This window comes from Leptidea sinapis, chromosome 14 (assembly GCF_905404315.1).
Source record: "Leptidea sinapis chromosome 14, ilLepSina1.1, whole genome shotgun sequence".
Classification (NCBI taxonomy): domain Eukaryota; kingdom Metazoa; phylum Arthropoda; class Insecta; order Lepidoptera; family Pieridae; genus Leptidea; species Leptidea sinapis.
The window spans coordinates 12,054,056-12,081,483 of record NC_066278.1 but is presented as its reverse complement, the minus strand read 5'-3'; the positions used below and the strand labels follow the sequence as shown (position 1 = coordinate 12,081,483).

Genomic DNA, 27,428 nt, shown 5'->3' with positions numbered 1-27,428 from the left:
TTGAATTCGGATATCCTCTTCCGAGACCTTTTTACTTGTATGTACATATTTTTGCATCGTAGAAACATTTTATGTCATCGAATAAAATTTAGTTTGTAACACACAAAGTTTTTGAAATTGCTAAATATAAAAAAGGGCGATGAATCCCCTATAATCATACAACCTTCTATAGAGATTTTTAAGTGATTTTTTTGCAAATTCGAATATTATTATTTTTTTCTAATTTAACAAGTCTATCGCCGATTTTTTTTCATGCAATCAAAGAAAAAAAGTTTAATAACTGAATCTTACCGGTATGTGTCCTCATATGTCGCTTCAATAACGACGGTCTATCAAAGGCTTTACCGCAAACTTCACACGGCAATAAAGCCCGTTCAGACTTAGCTGGTCGTCTTTGGATTTTTGGAGTCATTTCTAATAAATCTGATGAAGAAGCGATTGAAGATGATGTAAGTGAGTCTCCTGATACAGATTTATGTTCATCGTCTGGTCCTGAAGGCGGTGATATTGGTAAAAGTACTCGCGAAAGAAGAGACGTGGATAAGTCTAAAGGTGAATCTGAAACAAAATGAATAAATTACGTATTAATACTAGATATTCTGAAATTCAAGTACTGCTCCAAAAAGTAAAAAATATAACGTATAATATATACTTATTGGGAAATTCTTTGAAAATTTTATTTTAATCCAATTTTAAAACAATGAAATAACGTCTGATTGAAAGGATTTCGATTTCAGGAAATGCGTCGAAATACAGTTTAATAGTAGACCTACAATGATTACAATTTCCAGAGCTTATCTACTAGATTATCTAAACAGAAATCTTGGAAACAGAATGTAAAACACTTTCCGCCAGATATGCAAGTGGACACTTATATTCAGAAGGCTTATCAAAAGTAAACGGTGAATAGATAAACTGCAACAGATACAAAAGGATTTATGCGTTCTAAACTTTTATGTTTAACACCAAATTTATTTTATATTATCTTTGTGTATCAGTCATAGATGCGGATATACAAACTGGTTGAGGTTAACTACGTATCTATGTATCTAAGTTACAGAATGTTTGTTAATCAATTTTCACACACTTTAAAACTTCGCATACTTATCAAGGACTGAGGCAATTTATTAATTTAAATAGACTATTCCACTTTTATTATTTTGGCATGTGTATGTTTGTATGTAATGGATCTTTCACATACTTATCAAGGATCGATGGAAATATAATAATCTTAATATTTATTACAATTTACATCAACCACCCCGCGCATTTTACATTAAAATACATTTTATTAATTGTTGTATTTTTTTATTCTCAAAAATACGTTTAACAATATAAGATACACCAAACCAAAAACAGTTAATTATTTTTTGCGGATTTTCTTCTCTGTTAGTGCGAAATTTGTTTCCGGAGCGGTGGTATTACTATAATCGATGGAACCTATTCGAAACGAGTAAATTTTAAGAAAGCAAATGCCTTTTATGCCATTCAATTTCGAACAAATTACTAAAAAGCGCTTTGACTTGTAGCTACCAAACACGATTCAAACATATATTATGCCACGCGTGTGAAATATAATTTTATCAATGAATAATATCATCACTATTTCTCTCAACGTACCTTGTTATTGATGATTTTAATAACACCAGTTCAATAAACGATTTCCATTACATGCCATAATAATATTTATTCATTCTCAATTCGGTTTTATAACGAAGTGGGCGGAATTTCTTTTAAAGAAGTGTTAAGTTAAGGCAGGAAGTTCCTTATCACCGTACGATTCCGTTCTAATCAACTTGAAAAAATTAATGAACCAGTTAATTGACAAATCATTAACGATGTTAGTATTGAGTGTTTATTTTATGTTTATTACTCTGTACACTGTCGTACTTCAAAACTAGTTACGGTTTCGCCACTTCTAGTTGCCGGCTACTAAATCATTCACGTAATAACTTTTAAGTGAACTGTGATTGATGACTTTTCTAATCCGTACATTAAAGATTGACCGAATGTGAGTCAAACTAGCTTTCAATCAAATCCAAAAAAATCATGTGATCAAAATGTCATCTATGTATAAAATAATTAATATGCAATTTGTTTGGAATCTTGGCATTGGTATTGGTTGGTAAAATTACTAGAATAATTATATTTATAGGTTTGTTAGTGATGCTGTCGCGGAACGGGTCCTTCTTTTTCCTAAAATATGATATCTAATACATTGATAGCTATACATAATGTCCCACGGCTATGCCACATTCAGGGGAAGTACCTTAAATATTTTTGATGTTACACTTTATTTTAATTTGTAAAATAATTTAAACTGCGTTCATAGATTTTTAAATAACTGCCTGATTGAACCGGGAATCGAACTCGCTACACGAAAAAAAAATACACTGTTGCATTATCATACAAATCGAAAAACTTCATCATAAGGCTTATTTTTTACTACATAACACAGCATCAGAAATAAAACGTGCATCATGCATTTTAACATTTGTTGTAAAATTTTGTTCAGAAAAATGAAAAGCTAAAATTACCGTAAGGATATACAAGTGACATTATCATGTTCAATTCCCGGTTCGATCAGGCATTTATTAAATATCTATGAATGCAGTTTTAAATTAAAATAAAGTTTTCTTTTAGTAAAATGTTACATCTACAATATTTAAGGTACTTATCCTCCATGTGGCATAGCCGAGGGACATCCTGTATAGGTCTTCAAAATTTTATATAATTCTCGCATAATACCTTCATTTATATACAGAGTCTGGATTAACGCAACGACTGTTCTGTTTTTTTTAATTATATTATTTTATGAATCAACTTAGTTGGGTGAGTACTTTTTTGCATCATTGTTTATAGATTGTAATTAAAATAACCTTTAAAAGGATATAATTGTTAATATTGATTTAAAAGAGTGTCAATAAGTGTCTTGCTTGCCTTCATCATTTTTCAATTCTAGCTTAACATTGTACGAAGTGGTGATAAATGGTTAAATGTATAACTTTTAAAAATTTAAAGTGTAATTTCTATGATTTGAACGAATAAAGTGATTTTCGGTTTGATTTGATTTATAAATAACAATATCCACTTATCAAACTATTCTAGGCATATTTTGACTGCATTATTCCTTTCAAAATAAGAAATTGTACCTCTACTAACTAAATTTTACAATTGCAAATTTCAAGTTGGACATTTCCTCTGTTCGACTTTTACTTGAAATAATATTTTCCAATATTCGTATAAAAGTACAAGTAGCACATATCTTCTACATCTCAAATTTCATTTCATTTTTAATAAAGTCATGGCTTAATCTATACCTTTTTCAATACCGGAGATACCAATATTCGTCTGAATGTGTTTCTATTGCACTTGCATTGAATGCAAGAAAAGCTGGAGTTGTCATAAATCTTGTAAGAATATTAGTCTATTAATCTCTATGCTAGCGATTGTAACACTTTAATTAAATGCTTTGTACGAGATAAATGGATACATCTTCTAAACACAGATTATTTCAGCTTCTGGCGTGTTAGCCTCTATTTGTATACCATTGAATAAAACTATCATTTTAGTTGAACATTTCTTTTTATCACCCCAATTTTAATAACGTGTAAGGATATTAAGTGCTGCAATAAATTTATACCAAAGAGTAGGAATGGATATTAGATTATTAAGATATTTAATGGTGTATTTAATGTTATAAGAATTATAAGCCTTTGTGCAGCAGTGAATGTCTTCCGGCTGATGAGGATGATGATAAGAATATTTTTTTTAAATATAAGTAAACCATAATTGGAGGCATAATATAGCTATACTGGGTCGCATAATATTTGTTGTTTTAGTAAAGGTTTAAGTCAAATTTAACGTTAGCAGTAACGCTGACTTTAACATAGACTGCGGAATGTGTTGCACCGTCGTATTCCTTGGCATAAAATTACAGTCAAAAAGTGAAATATCAAGAAAATATCGAATATTTATTTTGAAAGTCTTGACAGGTCGCTATTTAACTATTTAACGTTAAAAATAACTTTAACCGGCGAAGATTGGACGGTTACGGTTAACAGTAAAAGTTATGACGTCATCAAAAAAAATCAAATGGTGCAACATATTTTTTGCTTAATTTTAACATTTTTTTTATGACAATAAGGGAAAGACGAGCTGGACGTTCAGCTAATGGTATTTGGAACGCCCTGCCCATTACATTGCAGTGACGCTCAGGATTCTTGTTAAACCTTAAAAAATCTGGGGGGCTCTACAACTGCGCTCGTCACCTTGAGATATATTTTGACATTAAGTCTCATTTGGCCAGTGATTTCATGATTTCACACGGCGCTCTTCAGACCGAAACACAATAATGCACACACATAACTGCTTCACGGCAGAAATAGGCGCCGTTGTGGTACCCATAATCTAGCCGACATCCTGTGCAAAGGAGCCTCCAACTGTTTGTTATTGCTAAAGTTAGTTGTAGCAACCCAGCTTAGAGGAAGTTTCAATCAGAATAAATACTTTTTTGTTTAATTTATACATCAAAGTATAGCACACGTGTAAATAATTGGCAGTCTGCACGTAAGCCTCAACATTATCAGTGTTTTATACAGACACAGCACTTCCGTCGACAGCTGCTCTCGATGCGTTGACTCCGATCCGATCTTCATTTATTAAAGCAAGTGGTGCCGCCTTATCGATTCCAATATACTTCGATGCTTTTATAGTTGTGCTATTATTATTCGATTATTTTATCGAATTCGATTGCTGCCCGTATTTAAGACTATTTGACGTTTGAGTATTATTTGTTGCAGCACTTTACAAAATATATTGTGTTTGAAATGATTTGTAAACCGATGAAGGTGTTAATGTTAATTTAAACTAGTGGCAATGACTTTCTTGCCACTTCTTCTCATTTTAATCAGAGAGCTTTAGCTCAAGCTTCTAAATATAAAATGAAAAGTAAACAGTTCACATTCATAAGTGACATGGATAAAGTGATTTTGATTTATGAATCGTATAATTGAACATTAAATGTGTTTTAGTAGTTGAAGAGATGGAAGATATATATAACGTATTCGGAAACCGTTGCTTTAAAGTATCAGTCAGATTAATTATAATATTCTTTAAAATTTGTTCATTTCTTCGACATTAAAAATAGTAGGTGTGATTGAATAGAACGTCACCTTGAGACATATGATGTTAAGTCTCATTTGCCCGTAATACCACTAACTACGGTTCCATTTAGACCGTAACACAATAATGCTTACACATTATGTTTCACGGCACAAATAGGCGCCGTTGTGGTATCCATAATCTAGCCGACATTCTGTGAAAAGAAGCTTTCCACTGGCTCATGCTAAGCGATATATATTTAGAAATCAAATTAGAGTTTCGCAAGATTTAAAGCAAACTAAATAATGAAAAACATACGGCCACTAGTAACAAAATAAATATATAATAAATAACCGTACGTGTGTTTTGTTATCATTAGCTGTGTCATTGATCGGCTCTTTAAAGATAAAAAAGCAATCACGATATATTCGACTACTGAACGGCGGCGTTGTCAACGATTTCCTTTGATCCCCAGCATCCCGATACCGACATCTATAGAGTCGCCGCTTCATTCAGCGGTATAGAGTGTTTACAATAAATAAATTACTTTTTTAAATAATTAGTTTTGAAGTGTTAGTAAAGCATTCGTGTATAGATAGTTTAACAAATCTGTATTCGCGGGTTGTGATTTTAGGAAATGAAATACAAATATTTTTACGCTGTATATGATTTTAAATCGCTTATTGAACTTCAAAACCTATCAGACCTATAAATTCAAAAAATTTTGCCTCAGACCTAAAAATAACGGGCAATAAGTTCAGCGGGCTCTTTTTTTAAATAGAATTTCGTTAAAGTATTTTTTAAGCTATTGCATAGCTTCTATCGCGGGCCTTGAGCGTGGAGACCAAATCCAAAAATTCCGTAACGAAAATAACCTAACACTTACTTACTAGATGTATATAGATATTTCGGCACGGTCATTACAGTTGCTGTGGAACAGCGGTTATCACGTATGCTTTTTGTGCAGAAGGACCCAGATTCGAGCCTGGGGTACATCTTGATTTTTTTTAATTTCTTTATTTTGTTATCACGTTTTTTTAATTTTTATTATTACGACAAGCATTTTTATTTAGTTTCACATAAAAGTTTAAATATCCTAAAGGAGATCGCTCTACTCCCAATCCGTGGAATCGTTAAAAAATCTTTATGTTATAGTAACAAATATAAAAACATTTATGTCTCCAAATATGCTTACAATACTACTACTATAATAGTATACTTACAATAGTTCAGCAATAATTATTCTTAAAATGTTAAACTACAGTTGGGAGATAGTAACTCAAAATAGCTGTGCTATGAGTCTCCTGGCCCCACCACTTTCAATGATTATTGAATTGCATTCTATTGTCTATATTATTGAGACAAAATATAATATATGTGAGTGTGTATACGTTTGTGCATGATTATGAATGCTATCAAGAAAGTGTCATTATTTTTTCAGTTTGTCTGTGTGTTCAGTGTAAGTGATGATAAATATATAATATAGGAACCTATATGTATCTCTATTTATTTGTATTATAGTAACATTGGGGCTAACACATTTTCTGTTTCATCACAATCGTGCTTATAAAGCCATGTTATTAAGTCTTTCTTGCAAGAATGAGATGTTTTATTAAATTAATTTAATATATTGTTTGGCTTATTTTAAAGTTGAACCTTGCCAGTAGTAGAACTTCCTAACGTAGGTAATCCTAAAAGAAGATTTTTTACTTCTTATCGCCGGTATCGTCTTTGTTGGATCTCATTTTCTTTACACCTTTACCACATAAATGGTTATAACAATTAATCTATTCAATATTATATCAATACAATCTGCAGTGGTATTGACTGGCTTATTTTGAACGTAAGGTTTCTGGTAAAAAAGGTCATAGACCAAATGATAACTTACAACAAAATATTTGTTAATATAATAGGAACTCCTGGTTTGTCCCTTTTAGTTTTGGATCAAAATCGCACGAGTGGATGAACGTGAAAATGACGACAGTTAAAGTTTATATGGAGAAGAAGTGCATATAGCTATTTGTATATAAAATGCCCTATAAATACATAAAGTTAATTAAAATAAATAATACACACACTCCTGCTTGAATGAGACACATACATACACACATACATTATAGAGGTATTTAGTCTTTGACAAATAATGACATATAAAGTTGAAACAAAAAAATAAAATGATTTATAGTTGAATTTCGTCCTCTGGGCGACCACTTCTTTTGTTAATTATAAGAATATAGCACAGGTTTTTGTTTTATATGTTAATGTGATTTTAATTAAGCAGTTGTTAAGTTTCTTGCTAGTTCTTCTCAACAAAAGCAGCTTTACAAATCAGTGCCAGTGTAAAAAATAATTGCCGATTCAAGTCTTTAAGCCTACTTAAATAAAAATGCATTATTTCCATGCTGTACTTTGGTGAAAATAAAAAAAAATTGACTTATTTTAAAACAAACTGAAATGTTATTTATTTTCAATGTGCTATAATTTTATCTTTTATAATATCGTAAGATATATAGAATATTTATAATTTCGGATAGTTGCCAGGAAAAAAGAGGATGTAGGCTACTAAATAAGGGTAGATATTTTTTATAGTCACGAATGTACAGCAAGCATATCAGTTTAAGATCGAAGTCCTATCTGTCTCCAAGTATACCATCTCAATCTACAGACACCGGTATCGTGTGAAAACATCCAGTTAGCCATGCTTTGATATGCCGACGCTACCTCGGCTCAACTAGCATGCGGAATGTTAATAAAGTATTTTGCAACTGCACGACATCTGTAGTCAGAAACAGTAATAAGAACTTGTAAGTGATAGGCACTTCATGTTTAATTAAATTAAAAAGATTTTTGTCGTTTTTTTATTTTACTACAAGTGGCAACACCTCCCTCGTATTTACGTTATTAGTTCTAGTATTCGTCTTAGTTCATATAAAAACAAATAATAATTTTATTCATAATTTAATAGGTGCTGTGTGAAACTTTAATGTATTTTTTAAAGCACATAGCTTTAAATACTCCTAATAACATGAATTATCTGTAAGTTATAGTAAAATCAATTTAGTCGCTCATATGTATTTTGCTAACTGAATTAGTTTAGCCTAATATGAATATGTACCTCAGGATAAACTGTTCAGGCCTAATCGATACTACCGCACCCACAATAAAAATCTGTTTTTTTTACAAGGTAGAACTAGTTCAGTCTAGGCTAGTCGTTTCGACCTGAAAATACCGCACAACAAATATAACTCCACAGTTTGATTGTAAGTGGAAGAACAACTGTTTTGAAACCGATTATTACCTTGAAAACCGTTGACTACATTTCAAAATCTATAATTGATATTGTGTTATTGTCTGTTAGTTGTTTATTAGATGTACGGTTTTGACGGAACGTCAGAGGTAATCACTATACGGAGCGCAGTCAATAAACGATCAATTTGTGCTACTTTCTCTACATTCTAACATAACTACCACCTGCTAAATAATTATCTTGTTGAGTTCGGTTACGCCTGTTTTATTTTTAGATACATTATCTTTTATATAACTACGTATTGTTTACTAAATATGTGGAATTTGATACTTAAGCAATGCTCTTTTGATTAATAATAGTGAAATTTTGCAATTTTTCTGTATTAACTATGTAGATTATTCAAAATATACTTATATTTATTTTCTCTCACAACCACACCATACACTTTTGAAATGTGAGAGACCGGTGCTTGAAATAGGTAGTGAATACCTGAGCTACAATTCACCGGACCTCTAAATCAAATACTAATGATGAAAAGGACATACAAAAATAAATTATAATTAAACTTTATAAAATATTAATTAATGAGCATTGGAAAGGAATGTATTACAAATAATTATAGTAAATAAAATGAAGATAACTGTAATGGATATAGGAAAGAATTTAATAAGAATTTCATTTTTTATGGGAAAGAAAAACATACAGGCATAGGCATTCTCTGTCACCAAAACACCTCAATAATATGCGTAGATGAGTAAAAATAATACTAATACAAATATAAGAGTATTAAGATTGAGAACTTAAAGAAATACATTTTGGTCGAAATATATTTCTAGGCGACCAGTTAAATATATAATATGAAGTTAAGCTTACCTTCCAAAATAGAGTCCATTGTTTGCCTATATAAATTATTCCTCATTCTGACAAAGAACAATTCTTCAGGTCTCTCAGGTAGATAGTAGACAACCAGCTCAGTGTGAGTGGAAACAGGCTTCACCGCTTCGTACACAGGTTCACCCTTGACTTTGGTACACACTAGATTTACCTGGAACAATGGTTGTTTGTGATGAATGGTGAAAGGAAGCCGTGATTTTGATTTGGTGCCTGCTCCGTGGTGAAATATAGCGTGAAGCTTTTGATATATTGTTGTGAGTGTGTTTGAATGGATTGAGATAAGGTTTATTATTTATTTGTCAATTATAATATACAAGTATTATAATATACTGACCCGGCAAACCTTGTATTGTCATATAAATTAAGTACCCCGCTCATTGACTGAATTATTTGTATTGCGAATATATAGGTTACTCTTATTAAAAATATAGATTTCGAATAAGAAATAACTAATACTAATTTTATACTTAAACTTTCTCCGAAACACGCTACATCCTACAGTATAAGTATTATTCCGATTGGTTCAGTAAAAAGGCATTTATTTTCTCAAAATTGATTCCTTTAGAATTCTTTTTGATGTCATTTCTTATAGTAGTAGTTTTCGCAGTACCTTTAACTGCAGGAAAAAAAGGCTCTTCATTTATTTGTATAGTTATGTAGACATATGTGGATATATTTATATATAATACAAACATTTCATATCTTTTGTTAGTAATTAAGTAATTTTTAAATTTTTATATCTTATATTTTACTTTATACATGCCAATTATGGACAGTGTAGTTGTTATGTAATGATGTATTCCCCTACAATTGGTAGTGCATAGTATGTCTAATTTATTTAATTTAGTAGGTATATACATATATAAATATACATGTGTTTATATTACATATGTACTATGGATATTTTTATAAGCTTGGTGATTCTAGGTGCCATATTATTTTTAATAGCCTCATTTAACAGATTGTAATCTATCTTCTATATAATATATAACTATTACATGGATACTAATTTTATAAAGAGGTGGATTATATAGATATAGTACCTAATTTAGTAAGTTTATGAGGTTCTAGGAGATAATCTCGAGATCTACTGAACCGATTTTGAAAATTCTGTTCCCAATAGAAAGCCACATTATTTGTGAGTATATTTTATTTTTCGGGTTAATATAGGCTATATATTATGAAAGTGGAAAGATGTAAGTAGCTTTAAGCTCAAAACTCTAAGAAACCTTTTACAAAGTCGTGTCTCAAACACCTTTTTAAAGGTTGCATCTATTCTATTCTTTCTACTGTGGTTTCTGTGGAAGGTTATACCACAAGTTAGCCAAAGTCACGTTAAGTTAGACGACCAAGGTTAGAGTATTTGTTTTTTTAATTTTAATGGCAGTCATCGGTGCTAAAGATAGAGACAAGTTTTATTTTCTTATTTTAAACCTGAAACAAATATACAAATAATCTTATTCTTTTCATATATTTACAAAAGGAGTGAAAACTAGGAAGAGCAGACATTTAAAGGAAGTTGGGCGTGGTTTTTTGGGTGTGAAGTGACATGTATTCTGATATATAACTTCGTCATAATAGCTCACCTGTGGTCCATAATTTTCAGATACCCTCAGAAACCTGACCCAGTTACAATGTCGCACCTGGACACCACCAGACGTGCACACCTCATCAAAAAGTCCAAATCTGTGCCGGATCTGCAACAACGAGAGATCGTCTTAAGACATTTATATTCATAGTTCACAGTAAAGTCCTCGAATGACGACCACGTACCGGCAGACGTAGTGTTGGTAGGCCCCCCACAAGATATACAGACGATCTGCTAAGGATCGCCAGAGTAGGTTGGATGAGGGCAGCACAGGACCGATCGTGATGGAGATCTTTGGGGGAGGCCTTTGTCCAGCAGTGGACGTCTTCCGGCTGACGATGATGATCATGTTGATGATTCATAGTTACTTGTCATTTAATTTTAGATAATAGCATTAAAAGTTGTTAATAAAATATAAGAAATAATCTAAAAACATTGGTTTGAGTGAAGTAAAAAAATATATTGATATTCAAGTTATTTGTCATTTAATGGCAGGAGTTAGGTCAAACAGGTTTTTGGAACACTCCCCAGGATAATTGCGGTAGTAGACTCACAGTGAAGCGACGTCTCTACGCAACGCCAAGTGATCTAGTCATTCATAGAGCACTAGGTCCTCGACAATTCGAGCAGCTCTGTAAAACTGCCCCAAATTGTCAGCTGGTGGTGTTAACAATGGATATGTTTTTCTTATGTTATGTCAACGGGGACGAATGTGAGTTTAACCCACTAGTAAATAAGAAAGTATAATCAATTCAATTAATCAAATTTAAGTAAGACATTTGTAAATTTTAATTTTGCCCTGATATTATAGTGTCTCTATTTATTAGTTGATCTTTTAATATATGAATCGGTTTAATTAAATTTGCTGGAAGTAATGAGTAATATACTCCAACAGCTTTACAATATCTATGTTTGGATTTTAAGAACTCTACGCGCGTTTATTTTCGTAATTTTTCATGGAAACATACAATTTGCGACAGTTGGCAACATACAATTGACGAACGGAAGACACCATTATACCGATACATAATATCGAGGAGAATAAGAAAATAATGCATTAATTTAACGATTTCGTTTTTAAACAGAAGCCAGAACGAGCGTCCGTGCCTCAGGCATGCATTACTGACGTCTTTGCATGCCACGTACAATAAGAACGGTGTTTCCATTGTACCATACGATTCGGACTAAATAGAAATCTAAGAGAAATTTCAATTTCTTTGAAGTGCAAATTTTACATGGTATTTTTTTGTATTGTATTGTATATTGTATGTATTTAAAGAAAGATTCTTTTGTATTTCCTTATTCGAATATTGAAGTAAAAACTTGGTTGGAATCTTGTGTATTTACGTTAACAACATGATTATTCTATCTATATAGTAGGCGATATCAATATGGATATCGCCTTTTACTTATTACTGCGAAAAAAACACAATAGGTGGTATTATTTTTAATAAAAATTAACAAAATGAGATTGTTTTAGTATTGTATAGTATATTTGACTTTACTTAATTCAAAAAGCCACTGTTCATTCACAGTTTTAAGTTTCACAGACAGCATTCGAGAATTCATATATACTCAACATAACATCAAAACTAAACTGGTCTAAACAAATATGTTGTCATAGAACTCTGAAATAATAATAATCTATAGAAAATCTCTAATTCAAATAAATTTTATTTAGATACGCTCGAAATAAGCGCTTTAAAATCGTCATTATAAATACTTAATTTAAATTTGAATCTACCATAATACGTTCGTTTTGAATCTACCATAAATCGTGAGAAGATCATACAAGGAACTTAAAGGCACTCTTTAAATCAATAAATATTTTACAATGCAACATAACAAATTAGTTATTAATTCTTAATAAGTAAGAAATAAACTATCGTATCGTATAAATATAAATTATCGTATATTGGATGCATACAACACAATAATAATAAAATTGCTACTAAAGTTTTGTGACATTTCTGGGTGAGGAAATATTTATTGCTTGATTAGTACTGAGTTCAATAACAGGCTCAATAATGATGCTTTCTACGGTGTAACATAAATTCAGGTATACACGTCAATTTTACGATCTAATATAACTCTCGCGTGACAATGGAAACGGTGGCACGACCATAATTGCGAGCCCGAGGCGATTATTTGCTGTACTTCTACCAAATTGCGCTCAACTTGAGCACGCGTATATTTTTTAAGTATGTTCATTGAAGATAGTTAGATATAATGCGATTGGTGTATGGTAAATGCCATGTTCAAATGTATAAATAAACTGAATGTAACAATTTCACTTCCAAAACTCTTAATAATAACAATCTTCTGAGATATAAAACTACAATTGACTATTTTATATAATATATTTGAGATAATAATTTTTTCCTTTTATAATGACAAAAGCCGGAGTTTTTTCATTTTAATTACAACCCTTAGCTTACTTTTCTAGCCTTATAAGCAATTTAATTTTAACTTTATTTACTTATAAAAAAGCAGACATAATGAAATCTTAAGAAATGTATGTTTTCTGTATATCCTCATACACTGAGAGTGTATTTACCACCTATACACCTTTATAGTATTAAGTAGGTACCTCACACTTAATGATTGATCTGGAAGAGCGAGATCTTCTGACACAGGTTTTGTCACCTAACGAAGGACTAAGAAGAGCTTGAATTTGAAAATTTTTACACTTTCAAACATTTCCTACATACTCAGTTTAAACTATCATTGCAAATGCATTAACCAGGCATGCATACACGGGCAGGAGACTCGAGCGGATCGTCACTAGTTTATAAATATTGCAGAAAAAGAAATATTTTTTTAATTACTATTGAATAAGATGTAACCCTGGTTACTTCTTAATTAAATAGTATTTATCATTAAGAATAGTCCTAATGTCTAATCTAATATTAAAAATGTGAATAAGAACAGTCATCTAGAAATAAAAATCGTATGAAAACCTGTGTTGAAAAATATCTCGAAAATATTACATACAGAAAACAGGATATAAACCTTCCATCCAATGTTTGTTATCAAAGTGCTGTTAAAACAATTGATGTGTAATATTTATTTAGATTTCTATTTTCTAAGCAATTTGTTATTTTAAATTGATATCCCTTACTTCTGGGATTAATTATATACAAATTAGTTTAGTAACGAAAATAATGGTCTCAAACCCGTGCCTTTCGCGCGAGTCTGAGAGTTGAACAGGATCCCAAGATTTACGATCCATGCGTCACTTGAACGTTGGCTCAACTGAGCAAACAACTAATTTTAAAATTACCAACTGCTAAGAGCGCTCGTACGGAACATACATTTTGGTTACAAATTTAATTTATATTTGTATTTTCTTTTAAATATCAAAATCAATCCGGGCTAAGTCGGGGTAGATTACTAGTGTTATTATAATATATACGGAAATTTGAATGTCAGTTTCGTGTTTGCAAAACACTTAATTTGTCTTCAGACACAGCACGTGCTAGCGAATGAGAGTAATTTAAGAGAAGTCGTGAAGGCCGCAGGTACGCAGTAATAATACAACATTATGCGGTCAGACACTGTCTCTATGTGCCTACATATAAGTTACAAGCTGTAGCGATTTCTAACATTTATCATAGTCGAAGAAAATTACAATATCAAAGTTTTTTTTATTACAATAAGGGACGAGACGAACAGCATATTCGGCTGATGTTAATTGATACGCCCTGTCCATTACAATGCAGTGCCGCTCAGGATGATTGAAAAACCCAAAAATTCTGTGCGGCACTACAAATGCGCTCGTCTCCTTGAGACACACTATGTTAAGTCTCATACCCAGCAATATCACGAGCTAAGGCGCCTCTCAGACCGAAACACAATAATACATACACATGACCGCTTCACGGCAGAAATAGACGCCGTTGTGGTACCCATAATCTAGCTGGCATCCTGTGCAAAGGAGCCTCCCACTGGTATTGTAAAATTGCAAAAGATAGATCCATACTAAAGGCACGACTATTCCTTAATCATAATAAGTCTAAGATAGTCGCATGAATGCTAAGTAACAAGTAAAGCACCTACAGAGTGATTTCTGGTGCCTTTTTTGTTTTGTTGATCTGAATGATGGATGATTCAATACGTAAAGTATAAAGTCACTTTACATGTACTAATTCTAAAACAGATTTACCCTAATCATTTGAGCTTAGCAGCACCAGCAAATGATAATTGTAATACTTTTAAATGGTATTTTCATTGATTAACGAGAGTGTAATAGTTTTAATTAGTATTTACTTTTATGGTGCGAGTGATACACATTTATTTAAATAAAAATATTTTAAGGGCTTAAAATGCGTATAATCATATTTATATTTACACTACTTTTTTCCGTTAATAACATTTTTATGATTATTTATTTAAACTGACTTTTGTGACCTTTGCCGACTCACGTTTTCAGTCTACCTGGATTCAAGCACTTTAATCCTTTAAATGTTATTTTAGTCTTTAGTTATTTTAGATATCAGAAGTATTGTGAAACATTTATGTCATGTATGTAGAAAAAAAGATTCTTGATTTTAGAGTTATAACCCTCTAAGGTACATGACTTGTACCACAAAATCAAAGGCGTCTGCGAGCCTGAGTCGTACAGTCATGACTGAAATTGCATCTCATTTTATACACAACCTAACGTTTGATTGTGAACCAATTGACAGCCTCTGCGTTCCGATTGGAAATAAATAATGATTTGTAAATATTAAAGGACCTGGAAAATGGCACAATAACTAACATTACATACCACAACTTTTAAGGTTTTTAAAACGAGTCAATGAAAACTTACAAAATTTTAAGCCCTTCATAGAGCCCTAGAAAATGTATAGCATTTTCTAGGGCTCTATGATGTGCCTAGTAGAAAGCTTAAAAAATAATTATAGTACATGGTATTTGTCTATAACTCGTCTAGTTGGAAGTTGACACATTTTGTGTTTGACTATATACTGAGTACTTACTTATGTGTTATATTAATAAATTTATCCGCAAATACAAATCATTCATAAAACAAGAAATACTTCAAGCCTTCTAGCATTCTACAAAGCGGAGAACATTACATACGGCGTATTACTTTTACCTCTGTTCTGGTGAACCACAGATTGATTATGGAACCCAGCCAATATACCAGTGGTCAGTCACCCTGCCTATTGAACTAGAAGTCCCGGGTTCGAATCCCGATAGATGCAAACATTTGTATAACGAGTATGGATGAGTTCCGAGTCAACTATGTTTATATGCATTTATGAATGTTTAAGTAAATGTATTGTAATAAATACATAGTTGTTGCGCACTCATAGTACAGGCTATGCCTTGTTTTGGGAACATAATTTGAGTTAATGTGTGTCAATATTATATCAAAAAAATCTAATTGTTGGTGATCCAAGGCGCGATCGTCTGGCATTGCGTAGAGACGTCGCTTCATTTTTTATTATCTAACACATTATTTATCACGGGGAGTCTTCCAAAGAACTGTATGACCTAATTCCTAATGCCGAATTCGAACAATTCTCATTTACTGGATATGTGACGTAGGTGCAATCTCATGGAACTTTCTGTCACAACCTGTGATAACTTTATCAACCAATACCACGCATGGAAGCATTCGGTTTCCTTGCGTGGTATTTCCAGAGATGGGTTTCAATAAAACAGTTTCACACTTTCCTAAAAGGATGGCAACATTCCTGTGATTCCTCTGGCGACACTCTAACATCAGGCAACACTTACTCTCGCCTCCACTTTCATAAAAAAACCCAATTCATTCAAAACGCATAAAAATTAGCACATTCTTTATTATTGTTACAACAGTATATGCTTCACAACTTTACGGCATTTAAGTAGTCTATCGCTACATAATTGATTTTCATTCAGACTTTATCGCTTTAACAGTAATTTTCACGCTCTGTCACTCTCCCTATCCTGACGGTATGTCACGTGGTATATTAGACCGTGACTCGTTGTCACGCATGGTGTTACACGCAATTGGCGGAACATTACACTAATTGTTCAAGTCATAATCTTGATTGATAAAGATGATATTATTACACTAATACCGGAAGAGATATGATTATAAATATTGTCTACGGCTTAAATAAATTAAATTTACTTGTGATTATCATTATATTGATTGATTTTTGTCGTCCTAATGAATGATTCAACTTTCAAAACAATTTAGACATAAGACATTATTATCAATCATTAACAGCCTATCTTCATACGTACATCTTGGACGGATGTTTATCGTTGTCCTCAGTGTGCATACTTATTGTAGTATTGATAAATCTTATGATGCACATTTTTTGAATAACTTTTAAGTTAATCTGATGTATTTTTTCACCTCGTAATATTAATTTAATTAGTAATTGTATCAAGACTGGCAACAGATTGAAAATATTGAGAAATCCATTTATCAATAGCCTAAATTATATGTTTACTCGTCTATATTTTCTTGGATTTAGATTTATTAAAATTGATAGAAGCTGCTAGAAACTAGTCTCTTCTACGTGGTGAGCAGAACTGCACAGCAATTGAATGTGGACATGGACTGAAAGTATTCAACCCGGCAACACGATTACAACTCTAAATGTTTTCACTTTTACTGTTTACTTTGTCACCCTTAATAACTATATTTATTTTTTTTACATCCTGCACATATTCAGTTTTATTTTCGGGAACAAATTGCATTTCTACATTATTAGACCGAGCACTTTGTTCCAATTGATTGATTTTAGATTTAAGATTAGAAACGGTAGTACACATTTATGTGTTCAAAGATCATTTATCTTTTCTTTCTTTTTTAGTTTTATTTATTTATACTATTAATCATTTACAGAAATAATCTTAAATTAACATAGTTCCGCAAAACTGTTTGGACAGTTTGTCTGCACGATCAATTCTTGTAATACATTAATGCCTATAGGAACATTTTTTATACAAGTGTAATTAACAAATACCTATTGATAAAAATATAAAAATTCTTATTTTAAGGCAGTGTTGACAGTAAATATTTCTTAAGTTTAGTTTTAAATTTTCTCTTACTGGTTTCTGGTCGGTTTTGTTTGTTCTTGTTCATTATTATTAAAAAAAATTCATTTGTCATCAATTCCTTGTTATGTTTTTTATAGGAACAGGTAATTAAGGTGTATTTTTCGCGACTCGACATTTTCTTTACGTTTTTTATACGTGGCGGGGTTCACTGCTTATATTTCCTTCCAAACTCGTCAAGGTAGATAATCAAACCTGTGTCACCCATAACTATAACATCGTTTGGCCTACATCGATGTGTGTGTAGTCTGCACCATGCGAGTTCTGCGCAGGCAACTGCCGGTGACTATATTTATTATGTCCATAGATTCTGCTTTCGAGACCATGTTTTCCAGCTGCCGTGAGAGCTCTGAGGTCTGTTAAGACATATTTGTAATGAATTTAATGTTATCTATTCAAATAGGCTTAGTAACGATGCATGATGAATTTCCTTTATTGAACTTTTTCCAGTCTCTGTCATAATTTACTTTTTTTCCTCCCTCATATAGAGGCGATTCGTAAATGTATAATAACATAATGTATTACCAATTTTTGCATTTTTCTCCGCGATCACACTACTTTAGTTAATTTTGTTTCATCATCATCATCATTTCAGCCGAAAGACGTCCACGGCTAGACAAAGGCCTCTCCCGAAGATCATTACGATGATCAGACATGCGCTGCCCCCATCCAACCTATTCCGGCAATCTTCGCCAGATTGTTTTGTTTATTACAGTCTAATTAAGTCTCATATGAGAAGTTTTCTAAAATAAAGATATTATAGCACTATTAGCACAGAACTTTCATTAACATGCGAAATTGGCCTAAAGGCCATTAAAAGTAACTACATTCTAATATTGTTGATAACAATATAAGCTAATTATCTACTTTAGAGCAGTGAATATTGTTGCGTGCAAGAAACCATAAAACGCGTGTTTGTGTAATAATTACAAGTGTTATCGCCAATGATGATCGTGTGCTATACCGTGACCTCTTCATGGTTCGGTATACCACGCGTTCGGTGTACCAGACCGTGATAATGTAAACAGTAATTATAAAGAAGGTGAAATAAATAAGCAGTAATTTTATCATTTATCAACCCCTTTCACTGCTTTTCAACCATCTTCAAAAAATATCTTAATTGTTTTTTTAAGATTGTTACTTCGGGACTTTGTTATTTATGATTGGTTGGTATTGGTTGTTTCAATGTTTATTAAATAGTGGTAAGTACACAATATTTATATATCTATCACAAATAAAATCTTAATAGCCTACCATAACTCTACGACAAAAATTCTTGCTTAAATGAGAAGTTATAGATCTACGAAAAGAGTCAAAGCAACCATTCACATTGAAGAACAATAGTTACTAAGTTACACAACTCCTTATTGATGTTATTAAGTTCTCACTTAAGCAATTTACATTTATTTCTATAACTAACTACTACCTTTACCCATTTTCCTAAGCGATTCTAATAAAAACAGGATTGGTTGGCAACTTCACTATTTGCGCTGAAGTCTTACATATTATTCATGTTAAAAGTTTAAATATAGTTTAGATTAACTATTTAGCCGAATATTCTTTCTAAATGTCTCTTTATTGTAATTTAAAATCTAAAGATTTATTAAAAAAAATACCTTGTACCAATTGGAACTTGCCAAAAAAGCACGCTCGAAAACAGCATGTTGAACAATCAACCCGTCACAGATTTAATCAAGGAGTTGGCAAATTCTATCGCCTTTTTGCTTTGGGATTCCTGAGAGACGTAATAATTACGATTAATAACAGAGGAGGAGGAATCTGAAGTATACACGGGTGCAGTTCAGTAGAATCATTAAGATAAGGTTAGGGTTGTGAGGCTTAACTTCCATTTATGGCTATTTCTTCTTCATTTATAGCTATTTCTTCTTCATTTATGGCTATTTCTTCTTCATTTATGACTTTTTCTTCTTCATTTATGGCTTCTAATTTCATCAAAAATCTTAAAATAACTTGTTATTTTTTTTACGAACCATCGTTTGTCGTTCGCGTGTATTTCCATTTAAATCCAGTGCTTTTACTTTCAATTTAAACATTTGCTGATAAATACCATTCGGGAATCATTAAGTATGTAACTGGCAGCTAACATCGGAGAACTATAGGAGAGCCAATAAAATTAACAGTATATTTGTTCAAGTCACACACGAGATAAAATCTTAATGTTCCGATAACGTGTTCAATATGTGTGTAAAAGGATTATGCTTCTTATATTATTGTATATTCATTTCCTCTAAGAATAAGATGGACAGTGTGACAATTTAGTTCCTCATTTAGTAATTGATTTTTATTTCGATATAAGATAATAGATAAAGTTGACTTTGCGATGTTTTTGTAAGTGTGAATATGCCTATTCATTGAATAAAAAAAAATATTTCAGTAACTTATTTAAAGAGTATCTTTTACACAGGCTTAATAGCTTTGTAGGACATTGTGTCAAATCCAGATTATTCAGAATACACCGTCGTCTAGTCTACTATAAAAATAAATAAAATTATAATTATATAGATAACTTCCTATAGTAACTACAAATTATGATAGCGTACCTAGAATGGTACCTTGTGGGATCCTATTTTGAACTGCATAATTAATTACTAGCAATTACCATTCACGTTGGGACAGTTATAATTAAGAGCGTACATAAAGATTATCTATCGTATTAAACCATGCACCAGTTACCTATGTTTTAAAGATAAATGAGTATTGCTTCGTATGAAACGTATTAGCAATCCGGACTGTACCGTTAGCCGATACAGATTCTTTGTCGGACTAATTAATAAGCAAATGTACTTGTACATTAGTGTACACCTCAGGGCATACTGATGTCATTCTATATGGATGACTTAATATTATGGAAGTAATTATCGATGTATCAAACAGATTTGGATATTGCGTTAGAGCTTCTATACACTAAATTTTTTTCATTTCAAAGTCAAAGTCAAGTAAACCTTATTCAATTAGCTATGCGCTTTTGAATCGTCACTATAAATATTTATTTTTAAAGTACTGAGTCATATGTTCGTTAAAAGTTGAGCTCGTGAGAAGAACATATAAGAAACTCGATGGCCACACTCAAATAGAGTATTTTACAATGGTTGTAATATACATAGCAAATTAGTTTGTAAGGTGCTGCATCCAACATATGAGTCTTGTTTAAATAATATAAATTATCGTATATTGGATGCATCAACCTTTAGAGCTTGAACTCATTGTTTGTGTAAGGATGCTTCGTGAACATGATGGTTGTGATTACTGTCACAATTAGTAATTGCATCCAACAAATAGTTACAATGATTTATTAACTATAACAGGTCGACCTGAAACCACAAGCAGCACCCGTTCACGAGTTGACGCATGGACCAGCCATCATTCCCTTCGCACATATTTGAGGGAAGGAGACGACCTGGCACACAAGGCCTCCGCAAGAAATGCCATTCAGTGAGCATGGCGATTTAAAACGGCTCTACTCACGATTCATCGGTGTTGGTGCCATTGAAACTTGTTGAAGTAATGCATTTTTTTTCAAAACGCATTTTTAAAGTAGTATTATCAATATTTAAAGATTTATTTTGAAATTAATTTATGGACCTCATATAACATTCACATTAGACAATTTTAATAGGACGAGATATAAAAAATTGTCCTTTGTAATCGATGTTAATAATTCTAACTTAAAATATATAACAGACAATAAGAAACAAATTTTCATTAAGACTATCAATTATAAATAATGCAGCTAATAAAAATTCACTATAACAAAACAGAGTGAAGAGTCTAACTCAAATAAAGTAATAAATTGTCACAGCGGCATCTTTGCTTTAGAGCCTTACAAATTAAGAAGCGATTAAGCTACCGACTTTGGTTAGAAATACCTGGCTACGTCATTTAATGGGATGCAACAAATAACATCGATAAAGTTGCCGCTTTGCCTTAAAGAGACAAATTATCCAACTAGCTGAAAACTGATGATATAGTTTTGATATTACGAAGATTAAGATAACCGTGTTTGTTTATAAATCAATAATAGTAACTAAGCTTCTTAGTTTAAAAAGTTTTTAACAATTTTCAATAAATTAGGAAAATTGTGATTCGAAAAAAAGTAATTTATGTTAACAATAGTGCAAGCAAGCAAGTGCTTGAAGTCAATTGCTTTTAATATTTTTTGATACATATTGGTAAAAGTACAGTAATTTTATTAATTATTTTTAATCACACTATTTTTCTACTTTTTAGGTCAGTTTTCTATCAAAGCTTGGGTTTAGTTTTTTTTTATTTTTAAGTTTTATATATTTTTGCTTTTTTAGTTTTGAAATGTTGATAATTTCGTACAAAAGAATAATCAACTTTTTGTGTGCGCATTTTTGTAGCGCATACCTTTGTCTTGTGCACAAAAACACTACCAGGAATCGGACAAAAAAATGTCGCTAATCCAGAAGATTTTGAAGAAACATAGGAGACTATAAATTAGTGAATCGACATTGGTGCAACTTCAAAATTGTGCAAAATTCTTAGAAGGGAATTAGGGACACTTCTTCTATTACATAAAAGCAAAAATAAGCAAAGCCAGTAAAAGTACGACAGTTCTATTAAAAATGATTAAAGTACTATTTAAATTAATGCATTTTCATCGGTGTTTGATAAGTGCACAAAGTTTCAATTAAATGCACCGTTTAAATGTGAACAAAAATCACGTTCCAGTATTCCGCTACATAGCAAGCTAATAAAAGCGTCTTAAAATCGTTACTTTCTTGCTTTATTTGTCGATTCCATTGTTAGAACAGATAGTAATAAAAAACGAATTTCTTATTTACTAATTCTAGTTAACTTCACAAAATAGCTTTAAGGGTTATCTAGGCGCTGTTCTATAAATAAATTAAAATGTTTATTACTAAACGGCCCAGCTGTTAATTTTACTATTCAACAGCAGAATATCTAAAGTATCGGGATTAAGATTATTTCAAAGCAAAGGCAAATTGCATAGTACAATATCATATATTGTTTTTTTTTTAAAAAGAACGCAAAAAAAAAATACCTACCGGGAGGATATCTTGCGCAATTTCTTCTTTTTTAGTTTCACTAATTGTTTAAAAATTAAATAAATAAAATTTAAAAATGATTTTTCTTTAGTCAGTGACAAACATTCCCATACTTCTAGTATTTACATTTTTATCAATAATCACAATTTATTTAAATATTTTATAGATTACAATAAAATCGAACTATGCAGCTTTTAGCAAGAAAGGTTTTTTAGTAGGTTCACAGCAATATTTTAGTTTTATAAATATTAAATGAAATATTCCAATCAAACAAAATGGGTGATGATTTCTAGTCATAGATGTTTATTTTCCATTCAAATAGGATTTCATCTTCAATGTTATAAAAATTTACTTTTTAAATAAGAGCGTGAGTATTTCAATTCGTGAACAGATTAGGTGAAACAGACTACTCATTTACTGAATAAGGCTTAAATTAAACATAGCCTAAAATAAATAGGTGAATAAAATTGAGATAACTCTTCGATAGTTTGAAAAGGAAGCAAATAATGATTTCATTGCATACAATTTGAATAAATACTTAACCAGTAAATTACTTGTCGCTTAAGTGTTTGATAAAATTGAAAGGAGCTTAATTTTGAAGATTAAACAGTTTTCATTAATCGTAAAACATTAGGGCTGATGCAATAAAAATAAATCACCGACTGCATAAAGTGTTCCGCCAACTTTATATCAATGTATTGACATTTTGCATTAAGTCTAGTTCGTGTTTATCGAGGTATGATAAAAAGTATTAAATAAAAGTCCTAACTTGTCAGTGTTTGTATACGTTTTTGTACTTCAAGGCCCCATGCGTGTCTAAAATTTTATCTTTCGGATTGGTCATATAACTATGTATTTATTGTATTTTTTATGTTTCAACAGGCACCAACTTAAATAAGATTGTCCAAAATATTCATATTTTCATTTTAAGGTACCTTATATAAAAATATATATTTGAAGACGACCATAATTTTTATTTGCAGTTTTTTATTTGATCAGTTATTATATTTTCTGTCCATTTTTATATTGGTCTTCGTATACACTAGAAAATGCTTGTTTGAAGATTTAAAGAACATGCTCTAGTTTTGCAGATGTAGATAAGCTGATTCCACTCTCTAGAGTGGAATCATCATCAAGCTGTTTTTTTTTTAATTAGAATTAAAAAAAAACTCATCGTACCAAAGTCCCTTCCATTTTGTAGTTTTCAATGTCCGTATTATCGCTGTATCTAATAATAAATTTTATCCATATCGCCTCTAACTGTTTTTCAATCATGCTTTTACGTGTATGTTTTAATTGCAATATTTATCATTACTTATTACGTCATGTATCGCTTTATGGTAGCAATTTCTCACTGCAAAGGATTACTGCATATTATTTATCAATACCCAATTCTCTTGTAACAAACAGCAAAATTTTCAGAAGCGAAGAAAAGTTTAAGGTGTCTAAAAATCAAAAAGATTTGGTTTTTGAGAATAAGTCGCGTGAAATAGTATCTCAATATTTTTTTAAATACCTAAATAGGCCTAGGTCAATTTATTGAATTAGGCGTTACTTTGCGGAAATCCATAATTATACAAATGATTTAAGTTTTCTTTTGTGTTAATTCCGCCAATATTTGTTTTCAAAACAATTCGACACGTGTTTCGCCTGTTTGTAGGCCTAGGTCATAAAACTATATTATACACGAAATATAAACTTTGTGAATTTTGATCAATATTTTCTGTATTCTTCACGTTTAGGATTTTCAAACACAAGCAATCCAAATATGTTTGTATAGTGTCATTCTAAATAATCATCTTCATATTAAATTTATTGAAAATGGTAAATTAATAAAATTAATAGTAATTAAAAAAAATCTATATGGTTTTATTTAAACTAAGCGCAGTGAACTACAATACTTTTTTATTCTACTGTAGTTGTTTATTTATCGAATAATACACTTCTATTTCACGAATAACTAATTCATAAATATCTTTTACTACTTCTTCTATGCTAGTTATATCACGATTTTAATATTACCATATTTGCCCAATCATTTGAATAGAATAGAGATATATTAATTTAGCATAGGAAGTGACATCATAAGAATATATTGCAACAACACTTCATAAACATAATGAATTTGTTAGATCGTATAGGAGCTTTGACATAGGTGGGAACACTGTTAGAAACTCCCAGCCCATGTTTTAAATCATAGAAAAACAATATTGTTTAGCGCACTTCATACAATATAATACAATTTTAGGTGGCCAGCGCAGAACCATTACAAATGATAGTTTATAACCATCACTTTCATCTTGATATGTTTGTTAAAACAAATGATTTAATAACGTCTTAATCTATTAACTCTTTGTAAAGTTTAATAAGTTAGTATTAATTTAATTTGCGCTAAATCGTGATTTACAATGAAAGGTTCTCTGGTTAGGAGAAGTGATTCGATTACATTTACAATTAATTACAATCCCGAACACTAAGCTGAACTTAATTTATAAGTTTCTGATGACTAGGTATTAAATGGAAATGAAAGTTGCAATACCTTTTCATTAGTGTGTTTTCAATCGACTTCTAAACGAAGAAGTTAATTAATTCGACTGTATTATTCTGCAATTTTAGCTCATACTTACGAATTGATTTGAAATTATAATTTTATAAATTCCCTATTTTTATATTGTAATGGTGTGGTTTGCGTACAGTTATTACTTATTCACGGTACTTGTAGTGTATTTTAAGTATAATTGCTTACAATTCTGGACTTAAGCATCCACAATTGAATAATATTTTGATGGTAAATGATTACCGCCGCCCGCCTCTGTAGCAACACCAGAGGAATCACCAGAGCCTTTAAGTGATACATGTTTTTTTTTACTTATAGTCTGTCAAATACTGCGCAAAGGAATCTTGCATCGTCATCAACTTCACGTACGTTTTTCTAAACATCTTTAATATACAACTAGGTGTCACTGACTTTGCTCTCCTAGATCGCTTCAAATCGGGTTGTCAATTGGACGTCATTCCAGAAAAACATTCAAAACATCAATCATGTCGAAATTGAGTTAAAAACACGAAACTGGTCACGTGATTCATATTAACGGACTGGCAAAAAATGACAGCCCTACTGTCACTCTTTAAATGACACCATGACTTAGTAAGCTAACACACATGTATGGAATACACTAATATTTTAAACTTTAAACACGAATTCCTTAAAGTGTGATGTTTGTGGCTTAGAACGATTTTCAGGAACTACATCTAATTAAGACTAATCGAAAAAAACAGACAGATAGGTAAAATTTTTAGGCAAATATACATTCTTGTTAACCATAATATAGTTTTAATATTATTTTTACTATAAAATGAGACTTAAAGTTACTGAGAGAGAAAAAAAGAGTCTACACGCGTATAAAATAAGTCAAGTATTTTAGATATTATATCACATACAGAGATCAAGGTGCAGTGCGGTGAAATATGAGTGTATTGCGGTGGCATCCCTGCTTACATTTCTGTGGGATGAGACTCATAGATAAAATTAACTTCGGACCAGTTTAAGTCATCTTTTTAATATATTTACTCATCGCGGTTTCGATCGAATGAAGCAATTTCTAAGTACAAAACCAACGGCCACGTCTACAGCTCATATTGAGGGCTGTTGTTATCATAATTTTTTTTGCATCCTTCAAATTTATTCAAATTTTACTTTGCATACAATTGAATTTTAAAATGAAATACGAAGGTAAATCACAGTAAATATTAGAAGCATTTCGGAATCAGTAGCAATATTTTACAAAAATCATTAATGTTATTCATAATAGCGACATTATCATGATCATAAAGTCTTTGTAATTTTCCGCCGATAAAGAAACATTAAAATGAGCTGCTAGTAATATTAGTTGGCGTATCTCTTTCATGAAACATGTTACCAATATATCATCCTGAGCAAAGCGGCATATCAATATTTAATTAATTCTTCGAAAGAAATCCTTAACAACCCACTCAATCAAACTATGCTAAGTCTGATAGCGGCATTTAACTTTAATTCTTATTCAAATCAATTCAAATAGGACACTTTTATGCTATTCATAATCTTTTATGATTATAATAGGGCATTAAAACTAATCGGTTTATTTACTTCAATCTCGTTGAGATCAAATAAATGAAAATTTACCCCAGTGTTACAAATCACATTGCATTTTAATGTTAGGTTGCACCAAATAACTTTAGCAATAACAAACATATTAAAGTATCGGTTAAGCAAAAAATGTGTTGCATCATTTGACAATTTTTAGATGACGTCATAAATTTAACTGTTAACCGTAACCATCTTGAATGGTTAAAGTTATTGTTAATATTAAATCGCTAAATAGCGACCTGTTAAAACTTTCAAAATAAATATTTGATATTGACTTGATATTTCAGTTTTTAACATTAACTATGCCAAGTAATACGATAGTGCATTCGACAGTCAACATACACAACGTAA

General features: G+C 31.3%; 1 protein-coding gene across 1 annotated transcript in view; it reads right to left on the bottom strand.

Moving 5' to 3' along the window:
• Positions 1–27,428, bottom strand: part of LOC126968015 (zinc finger protein 177-like) — a 70,159-nt gene that overhangs the window by 20,460 nt on the left and 22,271 nt on the right. Inside the window, exons 2-4 of the mRNA XM_050812796.1 lie at positions 10,831–10,941; positions 9,224–9,395; positions 292–558 (exon numbers count right to left, since the gene is read on the bottom strand). Of these exons, the coding sequence (XP_050668753.1) occupies positions 292–558; positions 9,224–9,395; positions 10,831–10,941 (550 nt within the window). The remainder of the gene's footprint in view (positions 1–291; positions 559–9,223; positions 9,396–10,830; positions 10,942–27,428) is intronic.